Here is a 20,503-nt window from a genome sequence, read left to right on the forward strand (position 1 = left end):
TTTACAAGCATTAGGTTGTGTTTTTTTCTTTTTTGATTGCACTCAGATTAAAAACGTCCTTTCATTCATTCTGTAATAATTATCAGGTCAGCCAGCATCGTTGTTGTGCTTTATACCTCATGCACAAACTCCACGGCCTTGAAGTTTCACAGAAAACTGATGTTCATAGAGTTACTCATTACCCCACACACCATTTTAATAGCAGTGACTCACACTGTGACACCCAGTGTTTCAGCTAAATTCACTGCATCATATACATGTCCCTAAAATCCAAATTAATGGGCTTACAGTCGAGCTGTTTGCTCTAAAAGCTGTTTAAATCTACACAGCTGAGTGTTGATCACATTCATTTTTTTAAAGAGCTATGGTTTTAGCAACCTGAAGGAAAATTACTGTGTGGTGGGTATTTTATATTATTTGCATACATACATGTTTTGACTTGTTTAAATGTGAGGGTTTTTTAGGCCTTGAGGATATTAATGGGCAAATATATTGTTAATGACTACAGATGCCTGGCCCTCTGTAAGCCTTGTTCTGCCAGAGGCTTCATCCTGTTAAAAGGGAGTTCTTCCTTCCCACTGTCGCCAGAGCACATGCTTGCGCTTGGAACGTTTGATTGTTGTTTTTTTCTCCGTATTATTATTCTTTACTTTGGGGCGACTGTGGTTGCGATTTGGTGCTACATAAATAAAACTGAATTGAATTGAACTGGATCACTAGTTTTTTTCCCCCAGCAGCCTGGAAGCTTTGAAACATAATTTGAACATCCGTGTGTGAAAATGAAAATGTAACTGAACACTTAGATTGCTAATATTCAGTCCTGGGAATTTATTTCAACAATGTGTGCAGACTGGAAAAAGAAGAAAAGCACAAACTGCTCTACAGTGTACCCACAGTGTATCTTAAGTCTATGTCCAAAATTAAGTCTCTACTAATGTCCATTAATCTTTGATTTTATAATCCACGCTGGTGAATGAATAATGGAAAGTCAAATATCATAAGGTGAAAGCCATCTGTAAACCAGCCAGAGGTGTTGGGATGCAGGTCATTTGGGAAACCCAGCTTGCCAAACCCATCAGTCAAATTCATAGGAGCAAAGTTCCATCTCTCCTTTGTAGGAGCATGACTGCACTATGACAAAGCATCGCGGGTAGTGGGTCCGTTTCTTTGAAATGACTCAACCAGGAGGTACTTCCCCACATGGTCAGGCCTGATGTGCAACACCGGGAGCTTTTCTTTATGGCCAACAGCTCTACTAAAATAAAACATTCACACACACACATACACACACAAAGAGAGGCAGACTGCCAGCCAGTCAGCATGAGCGTCCTAGCAGGAGAAAATGCAGTTTGTGTTTTTGATGGATGAAAGTACCATGCAGAGAGAGAGCGAGAGAGAGAGAGCGTGCATATATTTGCAAATGCTTGACACATCAGTGTTGACAAAACAAGTCATGTGACGGCCGCGAAGATGGCGCAGCTTAGGGTATATTGCAGTTTTCTCTGTATTTTCTTGCACCAACTCGGCAGTTTGGACCGGTGATCAAATATCGCGACCTATTACCTACTAATTACCGAGCGATCCCGCGCGTTCACGCTGGGCAGCCCTCTGTGGACGAGACAGACTTGAGCGGATGAAACACGAGGAAAGAAGAGAAGCACAAAGAAAATAAATAAATAAGCTTCGAGGAAAACGAATCTCTCCGTTACAGCTGAAATGCGTCTGCAATAAAAAAAAGCGAGGAAAAAATTCTTTTGTGGAGAACAAAAAAACCGCTCACCCCGTGCGCGTGCGTATATGCGCGCGCGTGTGCGTTACATTAGGTGGACACCGAGACTGCATCAGACTAGAGACACACGCCGGGACATAATAGAGCTGAGATATCGAGGCTTTGATGGTCCTTCCTCCCCCCTTCTACACACAAACGTCAGGATACTGATTCCGGTCGAGACATGTAGTCCCATGTATGAGCAACCAGGATAATTTGTAGCCTTCAGCTCTCATTTTAGCAGCATCATCTCACGATATCGACATAATGTGGCTTGCTCTACTGAGGGGAAAATAACCAAATATGTGGATACCTACTGAAGAGGAGAAAATCGGAGTTGGTGAGTCGACAACACCTTTTTTTATGCTAATTAACGATGTTTGGTTCCTAGTTTTGTTTTCTTTTTTAAAAAAAAAAACTTGACTTTATTCATTCAGCCTCGCGATGACAGTTTTTACAAGAGAAAACACCCAAATTTTGTTCTTCGAAATCCCGCATTGGCTTTGCAGCCTGATCCCCCCCATACTATTAAGCCCATTACATCAAATGAAAAACACAGACTTATAATGGCTGATATACACGCACAGTGCCTGCATAGAAAGGGGAAATTGCGTGGGATGATACAGCCTGCAACCAGCCACCTTAAAGATGCCATCACGGTCTACACAACCGCAGGCGGCGCGTTAAATGCGCTCCCACTCGTTAGTTTGGTGGTTTTATATATATATGTAAAAATGCGTCAATGTAGCGGTTTAGCCTTTTCTTCTTCTGAGCGCGTGCAATGGGGGGGAGAGCGCAGTTCGTGTTGAAACCACGAGGGGGCATCGTGACTGCGTCCCTCCAACAGGTGTAGGCTGGAGTGAAGCTGAAGTCTACCTGTAGACAAAAAAAAAAAAAAAAAAAAATCCAATAAAACAACAACTGACCTGCTGCTGCCGCAGCGACAGGGACTGCAAAGTACCACTCTTTACATTTTCTGTGTGTGTGTGTACTTTTATCCCGAGATCCCAACTGTGTAAATGTGTGAGCAGCTTCCTGGGCTCATGACAACATTTTATGTAGGAAAAAAAGCGAGCGTTTGATAACCAATGGAGGCAAAATATGCCGTCATAAGATCCCGGAAGGTGTTTATAAATTGACTGTTGAGTCCCGAAGTGACTATAGCGAGAATACACTATAGAGGGTTTTCATTAGGGGAATGAGTCATGTCCAGATGCTCTGCTGCTTCTTATACTTGCAGGGCTACTCGTGCTGACTCGCACATGATACCCCCTCTCCCCCCGCCTCATACACACGCCCACACATATACACTTTCTTTGGAGGCATTGCGTTGGTCATGATGGTTTCAGAAAGACCGCAGGCGGAGAACCCCAAGCGGCAGCCCTACCATAACATCGCCACTTCCAGCTGCTGCATCTAATCGTCCCCGTGTTCTTCCATCCTTGCGTCCATCGCAGAAATCACTGCAGTACTTTTCCAAGCGCAAACATGTAGGGGTGGGGGGGGGTGTTTTAACAGGCGGAGGAGAAGGTAGTTTTGTGTTGGTGGGGGGGAAGCAACAGTTCGGCGCAGCCTCCGCGCCAGTCAGTGCGGAGTGACCTGACGCTGTCCGTGGTGCTGAAATCTGGAGATGACGCTGTCCACGGTGCTGAAATGCGGGGAAGCAGAGCCGCCTTGTACCTACTCAGTACACACTGTACCTTGTGAAGGCTGAACACATCACTCCGGTGAAAATCCCCCCTCTGCCTCAGACAACATGCTGGCTCGCGAGGTTCAGTATTTCTCCGGTATTACTGCAGATGAAGCCCACGCTGCTGAACTGTTGCGATAAATGGTAATACAGCCCCAAAAAGCCTGCTATCAGTCCCTCTCCTGCCTCATCTGTGGTGTTAGTGGCACCATTTTGCATTTTACCCCTATCTTCTTCCCTTATTATGTCACTGCGTGTAATATTTTCTCATATTACCCATATTACCGTGCGCAGATATGAAACAGAAATGTGGTCCGTCAGCAGCCACCCGGGCCTTTCTTTTTCCTGTTATCTTCACAGGCTCCATTTAAAAGGAGGCAGCTGAAGACCCCTCATGAAACGTTAATGGCTTTCTTAGAATCCTGGCCTATGCATTGTTTGGTTTTTGTTTGTGTTTATGTCGGAGATATTTGTTTCTATATCTGCTAGTGCTGTTTACCCTTACTTTAAAATGGCCAGTGTATATTATTATAATGCACAGTTATGTTTATAATAATTTACCTTGTTTTTCAGATAGGAATTAGTTCGCAGTTTGTAAAAAATAGCTAAAAATACAAGTCATTATGCTAAAACATTGTGATATAACATAACTCTGAAGATGTGAGGAGTTAAAAATAACACAATAAGAGAATATTGAAATGATTGCTGTTAAATCACAAGCCTAAAATTAGTTTTCTTGAAATCTTTTCTTCCTACAAGCTGAAAATGTTCTTTTTCTTGCACGCAAATGAGTCACTGATGGATTTTTCTCATATAGGCAGCAATATTCCTTTACACTTTAATTGGAAAGAGCTCAGACTGCAAGTCAGTACCTGCCCACATGAGAAATGAATCAGATGTCTTCATCTGTGGCTACATGGATGTGGCTCAGATGCAAAGCACCAAATAGTCAAGCAGTCAAGGCCATCATCTGAAACAGACAACTTTAGGATCAAATGTTTTCATGACAGAATAAAAGACAGAGGTAATGTTCAGCTGACAGTGGGATTACAGGCATTCGCCCGAAGTAGCATTTCTCCAGTTTCATCCATAATTCCTCTCATCTGCAGTGAAAAGTTTAGCAAGCTTGATCCAGCGAGCGTTTCGTGGTTTCATCACGGCCACAGGATCAGTGTGTTCATTATTACGTTTCCTTTCTTGTCCCTTTGCCAACTTGTCACTAGCGCAATAAAAATAGGTATTGTTAACGGTGTGACAGTCGTGTACACCGGCATTTAAAAGTTACACACGCTCCTGCAGTTGGGTGGCATGGCTAGATTTCTGGGACACTAATTTGGAAGCAGATATAGTGAAATGCTCCTCTGCCTCTGTGGCAGAAAGCGCTTGGTTGGCAAGACTTCGGTGCAGTAATGTGTCTCAGCAAGTGAATGTGTATTCAAGTCGTGCTGAACTCCATGACTCAGTGGGCGAAGCCCAAAGACCATTGTGTAATTTTTAACTTACCAGAGATCTGGGACAGGACTATTCAATCCAGGAAAGCAGGACTTTCATAGTGTGCATACTCACACTGTATTACTTAAAGGATGGTTAAAGGATGCACTCACTAAGCAATTCAGAATCAGTTCTACCTGTTATGGCTCACTGGAACTAAAAGGGAAAAGGAAACACATGTAAATAAGTTCACTCCATCACTGCAGCGTAGATGAGCACAGTGTCCTCTTTGATAAAGCATTTCTCACTACAGTGGTGCCATTAGCACTCAGTTGTTTGAAAATACAGCAGACAATTTATAATCCATAACAGTGTTTACTGTTGTACTGGCAGGTTTTTGATGGCATCACCACCTTCTCTGCAGAATATTTCTCCCCTGCGGGCCATCGTGCAGTTAGGTGCTGTATGTGTCTATCACTACTTCTCAAGCAAGGCCATATGGCTCTGTTTAAAACTTCACTGTATTACATATAGCAGTGAAACATTTTTCAGGACATGACAGCAACAGTCAGTGTTTACACTGGAAGCAATACAAGCATCTCCTTCGTCTGTTGTACAAAGGGAAAATTGATTTTATTTCAGAGATAGACATGTCTCGGGAGTAACAGGAAAGAGAAGGGTAGACAAGGAAAACAGGTCAAAGACGAGACTTAAACAAACGCACAATAGACTGATGCTAAACAAGAGTGTAGAGTAAAAATATTTTCATGTACGGAGTGCATATGCTGTCATCTCAGCTAGTAATGATAGCCGATAAACATTAAATGTGACTTACTGTTTCTTAACACAAACAGCAACACTGAGGAAACTAATAAATTCTACACACAGCATCCGTATTCCTGGGAATGTGCACAATTTCATATAAAAATATCTGTTCATCAGTTTAGAAATGAAAAAAACTCTTCCGATTGATAAAGGCAAAATATAAATAAAAGGAAACTTTCAATCATTGTTTGTACAGTTTGTATTGCATTATTTCACAACACGTTTTTCTTTCTGGTCTCTTTCTAGGTCTGTTAATGTTTAGTTATTTTTATCATAATTCTGTTTTTTCTACAAAACTAGTAGAAATGGATTTGGGTATTTTAACCTTCCTGAAGTTTCAGACTTGGTGGAAAATTGTTCATTTAACATGTGTAAACATATCCAGTGTATTATTACAATGAATTTAATGCAGCAAGAGTTACATTTGCTTGCATTAAACAAGCATATCCTTTCTATTAACCTGGATTTACACCTCTTCATTAGTATCGGCATTTGCTGATCTGATGCAGATCTGATACATGACAAACTTTTTGACTTGAGCAAAGTGTTTGTGGTGCTATAATTCTCTCTTTTAACACTGTGGAGATGTGGATGGGTTGGAAGTTTGGGGTTCTCAATTGCCACATTTATCTGCAATCATTGCTTGAAAGACCCTTTTACACTGCATCACTACAGGATTGAGTCAAGGGGGACTTTGGTGTTCACTCATGCAGTCAGCTTACTATTTCAAAAACCACACTGAGTCTGTTCCCACATTCTCTGATTATATTAGCCTTTTTCCTACACACCATTGGTGGCAGCACTGCTGGTGAAAAGCAGTGAGTTAGAAAGTAATGGCCCGACAGAGGAAAAGTGTGACTGAGTCTCACGATTCTCACGATGGCGTGATTCATATTCTCCAATTTGAGTCTACTCCCCCTCGGTGATTCTCTGTAGTAGGTGACCAGTGTGATGCTTGACGGCTATAACGCTGGAACTTTTTGCATAAGATAATACGAGGATAGTGAGGTGTTTATGATGAAGGCTGGGTGCTGTCATAGAAACCCTACGGCAGCTTTCTCTGTGCCAACACAGAATACTGGACTCTTAAAAGCTTTGCCACTTTGAGTTTGTATTTTCGCCTGTTGATACAATACAGTAAGCATGTATATGCGTCTGTGCGGTTCTCTTTCTAACTTAGATTGAATTCATTATTCTGGAAAATTGCTGCATTTACACTTTCTGAATGAATGATAAAGCCATGAGCTCATTTTCATTCATTTGCTGCTGATTATAAATTATTTATGAAAATCCTTTTTGCACTTTCACTCAGCTCTGAAAGTCACAACCTAGAAGCTAGACTCAAAAAGCTAAACTTTCAGAAAGATGTGTTTAAGAGCGGACAAATAAATGAAACCAGGTGGCACTTATGGAAGAATCAACATGTATTTATGTCATACATGGAACAATGTAGGTGAGAGGACAGCAGGAGTCTCCTGCTGTGCTCAATCCCCATAATTCCTTCCAATGATTTACTGGTTACACAATAGCAGCCCTCAGATGCCGTGTGGATCATGAATTCAACTAAATAGAGGGACAGTCTGGGCTGGTTTACTGTTGCTGAGTAGAAAATGTTTGCTTTTTGCCAAAATTTTCTACTCCCTGTCCCGTCATTCCTTCCAACATCCTACGTTCAACATGTCGAAGTCTGAAGCTGAATTTTGTTGGTTATGTTTTGAAGATATGCTAATGCTCCGCAGCTCTTAGGCACAATGAAACAAGTGTGTGTCTGCGTGTTTACACAGCTTGGAGGTTTTGTGAGGGAGGACTTTGAAAATATGAGCCTGCGTTCTGTGCCCAGCTCTCTCAAACATGACAATCTCATCTTGTTCTGACGTGGCCTCTGCTGAAGAGTTTTCAGATGCTGTGAGTGCAGGTTTTGCAATTCAAATGAAATCGAGTCCATTAAAGAATAGGACTCTGAAATAGGAAATACTTAGCCCTGACTGGAGGCAGAACGGAAAAGGTGACAAGGATGCTCTTTGAGTCTGCCCATCTCTCTTCCTAATACATCTGAACTCTAGTGCAATGCAGCATCCATAAGCTTGCCATTTTAAAATGCCCTGATCCTGCAGCAGTTACAGTGAAGAAAGCCCTCCAGTTTGTGATGATCTGTTGCCATAGTTACCCGAGCACAGGAACCGAGCGCTCGCTATCCTCAAACAGGCAACGGAGCTGAGCTCAAGCTCCTCCTTCCCTTCCTCCCCCTCACTGGTTCCCCTGGCTAGTTCATTAGCATAATGATTCACGCCAAACTCTCCTTGAAGGGCCACCATTTGTAGGTTTTTAAAATCATCAGCGGAGTGCCGTCATTATTAAACAAGTTTGCCTTTACTGGGGCTTGTATACTGTTTGTTTCGTGGCTCATATTGCCGAGCTGCAGTGCTGCAGAGACAAAATCCAGCTCCAGAGCTGATGCAATTTTAAGGCCTTCACTGTGGCTTCTTCTCCCCAAAGAATAATCATGTCATCAGCGTTTGAGTCAGTGGCTGTTACTGAGGCTGGTACAGCAAAAAAAGCAGGTGGCATGAAAGATTTTTGCTAATAAGAACTTGTGATAATTCACAGTTTAGCCATATTACTTAGCAGTTTGTGTGGGCTCTATTTTTGGGGATAGTTCAATTAACTTAACATTAGAAAAAATCAGGTCGCTTAAGAATTAATTGCCTATTAAAATGACTACCCACTTCAGGGTGGGAGCTTGTTTACAGTTCGCTAAGCAGTGCTTCCTGTGTGACACTGTGTTTAGATGTTTGCATTAAACAGCTTATTAAAACGATGCATTGACTGCCCCGATACAACCCCAAAATACATGCTGTGTGAAGACATGACAGTGAAGAGGGATGCTCCCTGCTCAATCAGAGGCCACAAAAATGAAAGCAAGCATAGATCTTAATCTGTGATGGGACTTTTGTTAATAGCATTTACATAAAAACTGCTGTATGGCTAAATGCTTTTTCATGACTTGGTATCTAATCATTTGTTTCGTTCTTTTTTTGTTCTGCACAGTAATCTGCAACTTCCGGTCACCAATATGTCAGGCGTTGGTCCTGGAGATTGGGGAAACTGTACAGATCCTGGAAAAGAGTGAAGGTAAAATCAGCCTGGTCTCTTGTGTCAACTCTGATTGTATAATGGAGCTTATTCCTTTTTAGTTATCTAAACTAGTTTATTATTACGTGCTTTTATTGGTTTTGCTGTTTACTTTTTACAAGTCTGTTCATAATGAGTAATTTCACTACTTTTTGGGCCAAATAAACAAAAAAAACCACTATCTGGTGGTATGAAAAGAAGATGCTAACTGTGTAAAGGTTGTGAAGCACACTTTACTTTGTCTTTTTCTAAGGAGTTGTTTGGTTCCAGACGGATTTCCTATTTCCCTGTACCAATTGTGCTTTTCTAATTAAAAACAAATAAATAGTAATAACTCAGAAGCTTATCTTTTAGAGACTGCAGTGACATAGTTGGCGGGAATTTGACTCATACCCTTGATGCGGTCTTAACCCTTAATCTGGTTAATCAGGTGATTAACCAGATATGGTAGCTTGATTTTCCACAAAACAGTGAAAAAAAATTTGCAAAATAGTACAAAAAGCTTTTTATAATACCTTCCAAAAACTCTGGAGCTGACATTTTGAATTTCCAACTATTTCAGTTAGTGCCCTATAAAGGCTTAAATGATAAAAAGAGTTAGCACCCTGTGTAAATCTTAAAGACACTAGTACTTTTGAACAGATTGACTTGCAAACCAGTAACTACGATAACATCAAATGTAAAAATTGCATCATAACCACATTATTTCTATTACTAGTAAAAGATTCTGTGACTCTGGAGAAATCTCTTTACATTAAAATGAAAAATATTGAAAACCTATATTCAGTGACTCCAAATCTGTCATTGGAAAACCTTCAATACACCGTGAAAACCAATAAACTGTCTCAGTTTGTAAACTGGCATGTTAGCCTTTAAATGATTCACAAATCTCTGCATTTTGTTTTTATTTACATTAAACAACTTATTACCATTTTTTGAAAGATGGTTGTAATACTGATATTGTTTGAGTCTACAAAGCAACTAATCAAATGCATCAGAATGCCTAGCCTAGTTAACTGCACGCTAATAATGCTGAGCTAGCCTGCTAGTTTAGATATTATTGTCATAGGTTTGTTTACTGTTTCATGGGAATTACATTGACTATTTAGTATCCAGACCATGAGTTAAAACATTTCACCTTGAAACTCTTCAAAACAATGGAGACACACAGCAGAATGGAGACTTGAAAGATTAACATTTTATTATATTATTGTTATTTTTTGTGAGGGTGAACCTTTCTCATGTGAATTTTCCTCTTTCTTTAGGCTGGTACAGAGGGTTTTCTACCAAGAAGCCTTCTATCAAGGTAATTAGAGCATCTTTAATCACTTTTAATAGTGTGTTGATTTCCTTACCTTCACTATTCTGCATTGAAATTAGGTCAGCATAAGGCATTGTAAGACTCATATTTTTATTTGCATACAAAGGCAAAAAGACACTGTTAGCAGTCGATGTGTTATATCTCTGCAAGTGTGGGCTCCTTTCACAATGCAGCACTTTTCAAAGACTGCAGACTAGTAAAGTTAAGATTATATCAGAGAAATCAAGTGTCATGAACACATTTATAAAAATGGCTGCCCTGCAATAGAATGTGATCTCCACACGAGGCTTTTATCAAAGCCTTAATCGTTTTTTGTGAATGATAATGCGATATGAGAGACGTGCACCACCAGAAATAACCGTGTCTAGACAACAAAGACCTTAATGGCTGATGAACTTATCGAATATGGCTTTGATTTGACAAAAATAGAAGATTCCTGACCCGTATTTTTCAGAGGTGCTTTCAAAAAGACACATTTTAACCAAGATGTTCTGACTTTATGGTGCAGTGATATGACATCCTCAACATTTTATTCACAAATAAAGAATATATGATGATGAGAAAAGAAAAGGTGCAATAGAGATATGTTCTATGTGCATCATATGCCTGTGCTTTTAAATATGGCACTAAAATATGCACCGCTTCTGGCTTCCATGAGCAGAATTCTGTGGACGATTCAAATTGTTTTTTCCTTTCAACCAGCAGATGGTGCAGTTATTAACCTCATTTTACCAAAACAAGCTATTTAAAAAATGCTAATAACTTCAGTTTAATTCTAATCCATATCACAGATAGCTTACACGGAAGAAGTGCAAATAGAAAGAAAGTTCAGCTGAAAGGCGAGACGTAGAGGTCAAATCTAAAAGTCTTAGTTCTCTGTTTAGAGTCTGTTCCTGTGGCATCATTATTAAGATAAATCCTCTGCTATGTGCTCAGTAGGAAGAGGCTGTAGATGCACCACAGTTAGCGCCATCACAGCTGAGAGAGATCAATAGCTGCACTAATTCAATACTACATGGTTAACATATATCTGCCTCCCATAGAGCATAGAAGTGTTCAGCAAGCATCATTGCTCACCACAGCACAGCAGTGTGGAAACTCATTGTGCTAACAGCAGATATCTAAATGTTGCCTAAATGTTGCATATTCATAATAAAAGCAATGCCATCAGAAGCAAAACACCAAATATACTGTTAGAAAGATAAAAGCCGAGGGTAATTTTTGCAATTCATTGTGTTTCAGTTTGTTTTAAAATGAAGTGTCAGAAGCTTAAGTAATATGCAGTGTTGCTGGAGTGTTTTAAAGAAAGCACAAATGCTGTCCAGTCCTGGTAAATGTAGGTGTTAGTGGCTACATGCTGTCCTTCTCTACTCTCATCAGCTATTTACAGTTCTTACTAACACCCCTCCATTTTGTTATGTACTCCGCTGCCCACGTTCATTCGCCCCCATACTCTCTCCGAGCTGAGAGAATTACTTGTGCTCACTGCGGCCAATTCTTCACATCTGGTAGATTACAATAAGAAATATGAACTGCAAGGGTGGCAGCCGGCACCACTCAGTCTCTCGTGCCCTTCTGCTGCTAAGCCAACACACAATAGGTGTCCTGCACTTTGCTCTGCCTCCTGTCTCTGCACTTTTTTTTCTCCATTCTTTTGCACAGGAAATCTAAAAACACAGCTGAAAATGTCAAAATACATGTGAAGCAATTATTACACTTCTCTCAGCATATAATGTTTTGCTAGCAAAAAAATGAATAAAAAAATTTCCAGTTGCTGCAGCTAACACGGTCTAGGATAGACTACCTAATAACACAAATATAACACAATAGTTTTGGTCACATGGTGCTGGAGAATTAGACGTGTAATCCTGTCACACCCAATAACATCGTTGCTCTGTCCTCCATCCACAGGGTATTTTCCCAGTCAGCTATGTCCACTTGAAGAAATCTACAGTGACAAACAGAGGGTAAGCTGTATGATTAAGTGTTTTTATTCAAGCATGTGCAGCATCATAAGTAGAGCACAGAATGTCAGTCTCAAATCTGATTTTCAAACTGCACCACAGGGTGTCCACTCTAGCTGATAGCATTCTTGTCCCAAAATAGGAACTCATCAGGACGGCTTTCCCTTGCAAATGAAACAGAATGAAGCATTATAACTGATATCAGAAACATAACTTTACTTTATGTAAAGGCCGTAAATATCTCCAGTCACCAGCCACTTCATTAGTTGCACCTTGCTGGTGTTGAGTTGTATCCCCTTTTGCTTTAATTCTTTGTGGCATGGTTTTTACAGCTGGAGACATTTCTCTGAGATTTTGATCCATGTTGACATGATAGCGTCACACACTTAATAGAGATTTTTCAGCTGCACACCCATGATGTGCATCTCCTGTTTCACCACCTCTCTGCTTGATTGAGGTTTGGTGACTGTGGAGGTCATTTGAGTACAGTGAACTCAATGTCAAGTTCAAGAAACTGGTTCTAGATTATTTGAACTTGACATGGCACAACATCCTGCTGGATCAGCCATCAGAAGATGGCTACACTATGGATGTGGAAAGCAAAAAGGTAACAAAGTATCTCAGGTGTGATGTGACATTTAAACTTTATTCAGCTTGGTACTGAGGTGTACCAAGAGAATACACCCATTACCATTATGCCTCCAACAACAACCTGAGTTGTTGATACAAGGTTGTTAAGAGATTTTTACATTTACTTACTTTGATAACCTTTATTTTGCTCAAGTATAATTTCTTGTGAGAACATGATGTGCCTGTAACCTACAGATTAAGGAACAGAAGCATGCGTAAAGTTACAAAGTCACACACGCCAGGCAGAGACAGTTCCAACCTGAAGCTGATATGACAAAAGATACTAGTTCCTCTTGTCTTATGGATAACGCAGACCACTCATGCGATAACCATATCTAGAGATGTTTTTCTATTACATATGCTCCACCTAGAGATGCTGTGTAATCTATTCTCTGCTATAAAATAAAGAACGGACTGAGGCTCTGCGCGACTTGCCTGTGTCTTGCCACGCAGTAAGCCTCGCGCGTGTACACGAAATAAACTGAGTTTGTGTTTCTTGCTTCTCTAAGGTTTTTCCTTTGACAAAGGTACAACATGCTTTCACATATTTAGGCTAAATTATGATCCTACCATCTGAACATCACAGCAGAAATGACTCATCAGACCAGGCAACAGTTTTCCAATGATGTCCAATTTTGGTGAGCCTGTGTGAATTGCAGCTTCAGTTTCCTGTTCCTAACTCACAGGAGTGGCACCCGATGTGGTTTTCTTTTGCTGCTGTAGCCCATTTGCTTCAACGTGTGATGTGTTGTGCATTCGAGAGACGCTCGTCTGCTTTGGTTGTAACACAAGTGATTATGTGAGTTACTGTTGCCTTCCTATCAGCTCCAAGCAGTCTGGCCATTCGCCTCTGACCTCTGGCTTCCACTAGGCATTTTCTCCCAGAAAACTGCCGCTCGCTGAATATTTTATCTTTTTCAGATCATTCTCTGTAAACCTCAGAGATGGGTGTGTGGGAAAGTTGCAGTAGATCAGCACTTTCTGAAATACTCAGAGTGGCCTGTCTAGCACCAACAGCCATGTCACATTAAAAGCCACTTAAATCCCTTTTTCCCCATTCTTCATCTTGACCATGTCCATATGTCTAAATGCATTATGTTGATACCATTGGCTGGTTAGATATTTGATGTAACAAGGAGTTAATACAGGCGTAACACAAGTGAGCATATTTTCCTGATCAACTCTTTAGAAAAGCAGACATGTTTGTGACAAAAGTAGAACTGATGTGGTTGCCTTAAGTATTTTTTATGCATTTTTTTCACAGCCAGTAGAGGTTAGAAATAAAGCAATGCCACATATTTCACAAATCAAAGCTTAGCAACATTTCACTCAGTGTACGTCAATAGTATTGCAGTGTTTTGCATATTTTCCCTGAGCTGATAAATAAATGTGATCAAACCACACCCAAACAGTCCTGTTGAGCAAGATTAGCGGAGCTAAATTATACATCTTGTAATAGCACAGGCCCTCGAGGCCCTCGAGCCCCTCAAGACACAAATGCTGTAAACCATTTTAAGATACTCAGACCACAGCTATATTGTTAGCAACAGCTGCAGTTGCAAAAAAGTTCCCCTCTTTGTAATTAGGATGCATACATATCAAACTATAAAAGCATAACTATTTCTTCCCTTTGCTGTTTGCTTGTCAGTGCACGTGGTCTTGAATCCCTACACAATTTTCACTGTAAGAGTCCAATTGAGAGTCTAATTTAGTCTTTTTATTAACAGCGGGTGGCTTTAAGGAGTTGATCTGCTAGTAAATAAAACTAATTATGTTTTTTGGACTGCTTTGTGGCATAATTGGATTTATAGAGTTTTCTCCATCAGTAAGAGATAAAGTGTATTGTTTTGGAAACAATCATTATGATAATTATGGTGCTTTTTACGCTCATTCAACCTAATGTGGAGCATTTCTAAAGGTATGCATAGCGTGTCAGAGACTGGTAGATTTATATTGGCAAGCCCTTCTGCCAGTGTCAATCCCAATAGCTTCGCTAAGATTAGGGTGAGGGAACACCTTTTGCATAAAAGAAACATGTCATCATGTGTAAATGACTTTTTTATGCTTAAGTTGACACAGTTAAAGTAAAATCCTTTGCAGTACTGAGAATTTTATTTAGAAGGGCAAGTGCTGCTCGAAATACACTGCTGTTGATGTTATGTACAACATCAGCAGCAGTGATCCATCACCATCAACATCAGGCCTTTATTGAGACATACTGCTGGATGACAAGAGGGTGATATGTTTGTTTTTACTGTTCAGATCTATTGGCGCTGATAGAGTTGATGGAGCTTTCTTTCTCTCATTACACAGCCAGTGTGATACTGATTAATCAACTGATCAATGTCAGTGGATGCAGATCCCTCCCTCCTTTGCCATCTAATTTTGCTTCACCACTGATTAGTGACAATCCCATCGTCTGGAGAATTACCACCTGACAGCCGCTGACATGCATGCACACACACACACACACACACACACACACACACACACACACACACACACACACACACACACACACAGTATACACTGCAGTCCTCTACATGCATCTGGTAACAATAGTCAGCCATGGGTGTGCGGGGCCAGAACGGAACAGAGAAAAACAGGCAGAAGAGCTCTTTATCTGTAGCTCAGCATGGATCAGGAGTTTGCTCTTACATCACCATCCTCCATTTGAGTTACCACATAGCAGGAGAACTCTCATTTTCACCGAAACAATTAAAAGTACAGGCTTCAAAATTGACATTATTATACTTCCTCGCTCCAGGAGGTGCAGTTTGGGAAATCTGCTTTGCTGTCTCATGGAGTTAATGAGCTGACACACCTACTGCATCTGTGTAGTTCTCCCAAAGCATCCCCGCCACAGACAATCACCCCCACTCACTGTGCAACGAATGGAGATGCCTGCATTGTTCCAAAATGTTATACAGTATAAAAGTTGGAAGCCAGAGCTTCCCAAGCAAAGTGCAAAGCACCACAAGAGATCTAACCTTTGCTTTAATGTTTCCCCATGAATGTGGTCACACAGGAAGGATGAGTGTTCTGCTTTGTTTTGGCAAGCTCCACCCCGTTTCCTAACTGCATTCAGAGAATAATTACATAATTCTTCATTGAAACAGTTATATGGATGTATAATTGTGACCTCACCCATCTCTAAGCTAATCTGGAGACAGCTGGGAGTGGGAAATACCATTAAATTAAGTTTCAGTGTGATACCAACACCAGGATCTCCAGTATCCATACTGATATTATAATTTAAATCGGATAGTGTACATTAGAAATACTGTATGTTATTTGAAGTAACCTACTTCAGAATATTTTATATGGTTTAATGAATAACACCAAAGAATTTATTAAAAGAGACCCATGGTAAGTGAACCCTCTTTCAATTCTAAGATTTTACATATCAGGACATAATAAAAATCATGTGGTCCTTGGCGGGTCTTACAATAAATATAACCTGAGATGAGCTAGAAAAACATGTCATATTACTTTGTGTTATTATTTATTCCAACAAAAATTAAGCCAAAATCCATAAATAGCATGTAAAAACTAAGTACTCCCTTACTGCTAGGTTAAGTAGCTAGGTGCAGCTACTCAAATGCACTTTATTCACTAATCATCAGCAAATGTAGTCGCCTGTAAAAAGCAGGTAAGTTTTCTGGTTTGGAGCATTCAGATGTGTATTGACACAGTGCCAGGGAGGAAAGGTATCAGCAATGATCTTAAAGAGGCAACCGTTGCTACTCATCAGTGTGGGAAGGGGTATAAGGCCATTTCAAAGCAGTATAAAGTCCATAATGGTACAGTGAGGAAGAAGAAAGCATTCATAAAAGCTGCTCATTGTCTCAGGAGTGAAAGTCCAAGCAAATTCACCCCAGTGTCAGACCATATTTAAGTATGGCTTGCTTAGAAGGGTTTCCAAGAGAAAGTCTCTTCTCTCTAAAAGGACATGGCAGCACAGCTTATGTTTGCAAAGCTGCATCTTAGCAAACCACAAGACTTCTGGAAGAATGTCATTTGGACAGACAAGACCAAAGTGGAGATGTTTGGCCATAATGCACAGGATCTGGACTCATTTTGCAGCCACTAAATCTGAGTATGTTGCAGTCATTGAGTATACCATGAACTCCTCTGTAGCAGGACAATGATCCCAAGCACAGCAGCAAACCTACAAAAGAACAGCTGAAAAAGAAAACTATATGTTGAAAACACAGTTTCATGCTAAATACAACATTTTCATTATGTAGCTTTTCTAAAATAAAGAGGCAAATGCTGCAATTTTAAGACAAGTCTTCATATTGTGTAGTATGAATATGTTTTTGTACCAGTTGTATTGATGCTTCAGGGATTGATTTGAAATTCATGTTTTTTCGCTGTAGGCTGTGCGAGACGGTGGTACCCCTCGAGGACCCTATTATCACAGAGACCACCTCCACACTGCAGGAATGGGGCGTTTTGTGGAAGCAGCTCTATGTGGTCAGTGGCAGTATATTACAGTACATCTTGCTTATATCAAAACAAACCACCAAGCAATAAATGTGCGTGTGGATCTGAGATTACTAAGATTTCCAAGGGATTTGACAAAACAGCTTTCGCAAAGAAAATGCATCCACCGTTGCTTCATTTGCATTCCCCTAAGTAGTTTGATGGAATCATGTTTTCTTTCCTGCTCACAATTCAACACCTGGTAAAAAAAGGTTTGCCGACGGGAGTAGTGATTCGCTAGAAATATAGTCCAGCGACATCTCCTTAAGATGTTTCTCCACTCCATGTCATTCTGACTGTCACCCTGTATTTTCATGTACTATCTATGTAGAACAGAGATGGTGGTTGGACACAGATAATGGCCTACAGACCTGTCGTATGCAATTTCATGCTGTGTCATTCTGCCATTTATTGATCTTGGCCTGCCTCTCACCGTTTCTTAAGATCCACCACCTTCACTCAGCCTTTACTTTGCCGGGCAAAAAGTGATTACTGGAAACCTAAAGCATCCTTAATCCTGCTAAGTGTCGAGGGGGCAGGCAGAAGTGGTTGGTAGGGTTTTGAGTTCGGGAGCTGAGTGGCTATGTTGCAGAACAGGCAGCGAGTTTTTACATAACCTCTCACTGAGGACTGCTCATGCTCTGAGCAACTAAGCAGCCTCCGGCATTGGAGTGGTGATGTAACTTCCTCTGAAGCTCGACTAATATGAAGCCCTGATTTAACAGTGCTGGTTTTGGTGCTCACCCCCCTGTAGGATGCGGCATTGGCTAGATGTTGATACATTTCACCTTATTGTTGCCAATTAGAATTCATGGTATTACTTCAGGGAACAATGGCCTAAGCATAGCTGTGTATCCATTATAATGCACGTAATTAGCCCTGCAGAATAGCGGTCTGAAAGGGCTCATCAACCCTGACAAAAATCTTTGTTTTCAGCAGCTACCAGCCTTTGAAAGCATGTAGTGTTTATCCTCATTAAATTTATATTGGCATTGTAGTGGTGTTTAATCTTTGCATTTATGTAAACAAACCTGGGTGGTTATGTGGGCTTGTCATACCATTAGGGAGAACAGAGAATGCCTGAATTAAAACTGTTGTTCTTGGTCCGTGAGAGATGGTGATGAAATTCATTACTGTGATGAGGTCAAAGCAGACTTGTGAGGAAACTGTATTTTTTTCGTTTCATTAACAAAACCAGTGGGCTTGAAACTCAGCTGCAACACATATTGTTCTGCAGCTTGCACGGGCTGGCAGAGGCCTGGATTCAAAGCATGATTTTGTCTTGATCTCCTGTTTGGCCTGAATGTAAAATGAAATCACTGAATTCTTATTTCAGAGACAGTGGAGAGACAGTTTTTAATCTTTTTTGCCTTCTTTAAATACAGAAACACAAGGTAGATCTATTCCATAAACTGCGCCATGTGATGAACGAGCTCATTGACCTTCGTCGGCAGCTGATCCAGGGTCACCTCGCCCAAGACCAGACTCGCGAGATCAAGCGCCACATCACCGTACGGCTTGACTGGGGCAATGAGTGAGTAACACTCGCACTGAGTGCACTGAGATTAAGAGAGTGGGTTAAGTGAAGTCATGCTATAAAGCAAACATTTGTTTCAAACTATTGGCCACCAAAGAATAAAAAAATAAATAAAAATGACACTGGAGAGATCTGCCACAGTGGATGAGTGGGTGTGTAAGAGCATTGCTGTGATGTAATTTTATGGTCATTTAGCAGATGAGTGAATCTGAAGCAGCTTAAAGTCAATGCAAATCCCCCCGGAGGAACTGTAAAGCCATATTCTTACTGTTGCCAGTTTCAAACCCCTTCCAACTGAGCTGTGACAGGCATCCATAACAGAAATAATGATGCGAGGGCTTCAGTTCAGCCGAGGAAGAGCTCTAGGTGGAGGGAAAATCTGTCAGTTTAAAAACAGATTTAGAGATTTTTGGACATAAAATTCACTTTAAACAACTTTACTTGGTCAATATTTGTGCATATCGTGCTTGGAATCAAATATACAAACTCTTAAAGTATGGAGTCGTTTATCATGCACGTTGAGGTCAGTACGGTGTGGTGCATGCTGATCTGCGAGCTGCAGTGATCTAATTTCATGGTCAAAAGATCATCGCGGCGCAGAGAGTGCTTCACGAGTTAAGGCTGCACAGTTTTGCTTAAGTCAAGAGTTACAGTATGAGATACAACCACATGAGACAACTGTACCTGGCAACAGAGTACAATTATTCCAGTACTGTTCTTAACCCCTTTAGTGGGTTACTATAATGCAAACTCATGTTGAGTGGTTAAGTACCATTCAAACCCATAAATCCTCGTTCTACTACGGGTTTCCAGGGATGACAGAAATGTCTTACTGAGCTGTTGGAATAAAATGATCTAATATTGTCTGCTGGATGTGGTGCTGTAGCCTTAAAAAATAAACTTTTTTTTATTCTGTGTGGGTGATACACCAACCTGTACACAGTATATGCTTTATTTGGGTTAAAACGGTTAAGTGCAGGTGTTTTTCTTGTGTACTTTTGCTCCATTACATTTCCCAGGAAAGTATTGTTCTCTTAAATACTGTATATATTTATGTCAGCTAATCAAGATTCACGTGAGGAAAATAAGCTGCTAAATCTGTAACAAATCAGGATTTTTCAGTCTCTTAGCAATTGCTATTTAGTGTTCCCGAGTATGTTTTGTTTGGATTTATTCGTGAGCTTTATATGGTTTTATACTGACTATTATTATGCTAAATTTCAGGTAAATTTCAACTTACGAAAATTGTGGAGTAAGTGGTGTGCACTGGTTTGACTTCTGAAAGGGGGGTCATGCCAGGAAGAGTTTCAGAATCACTGTTATTAAGGAATGTTTGAAGATTTTATTATGGTGATATGACACCTTTGTTTCATTTGAGCTAAAAACTATAACGTGTTTTTTCCCCCTCTGTTTTTCTTTACTCACACCGAATCCCTCTCCCATCAGACACCTTGGCTTAGACCTTGTTCCCAGAAAAGAGTTTGAAATGGTGGATCCGGATCAGATCAGCGTATCAGAGCTATACAAACTGGTATGTTGGCTGGAAATATTGTTGAACCAATTCACGCTGTACAAACACATCCCTTTAATTATTAAACAGAATAAGTCAGTGCAGTGCATTTGTATTCTTTGGATGATAAAATGCAATTAAATGTGTCCCTGCAGCATGCATAAACTATATATGTAGGCATGACTCACTGTCTTGCACTCAATCCTT

At 40.5% G+C, this 20,503-nt stretch overlaps 1 protein-coding gene across 1 annotated transcript in view; it reads left to right on the forward strand.

Moving 5' to 3' along the window:
• Positions 1–2,071: 2,071 nt before the first annotated feature.
• The window catches only part of LOC116324770 (dedicator of cytokinesis protein 3), a 52,149-nt gene continuing 33,717 nt past the window's right edge, over positions 2,072–20,503 (forward strand). The window contains exons 1-7 of the mRNA XM_039604005.1: positions 2,072–2,108; positions 8,763–8,846; positions 10,112–10,152; positions 12,079–12,134; positions 17,144–17,240; positions 18,635–18,783; positions 20,233–20,317. Coding sequence (XP_039459939.1) covers positions 2,072–2,108; positions 8,763–8,846; positions 10,112–10,152; positions 12,079–12,134; positions 17,144–17,240; positions 18,635–18,783; positions 20,233–20,317 — 549 coding nt within the window. The remainder of the gene's footprint in view (positions 2,109–8,762; positions 8,847–10,111; positions 10,153–12,078; positions 12,135–17,143; positions 17,241–18,634; positions 18,784–20,232; positions 20,318–20,503) is intronic.

This window comes from Oreochromis aureus, linkage group 20 (genome assembly GCF_013358895.1).
Source record: "Oreochromis aureus strain Israel breed Guangdong linkage group 20, ZZ_aureus, whole genome shotgun sequence".
NCBI classification, from domain to species: Eukaryota; Metazoa; Chordata; class Actinopteri; order Cichliformes; family Cichlidae; genus Oreochromis; species Oreochromis aureus.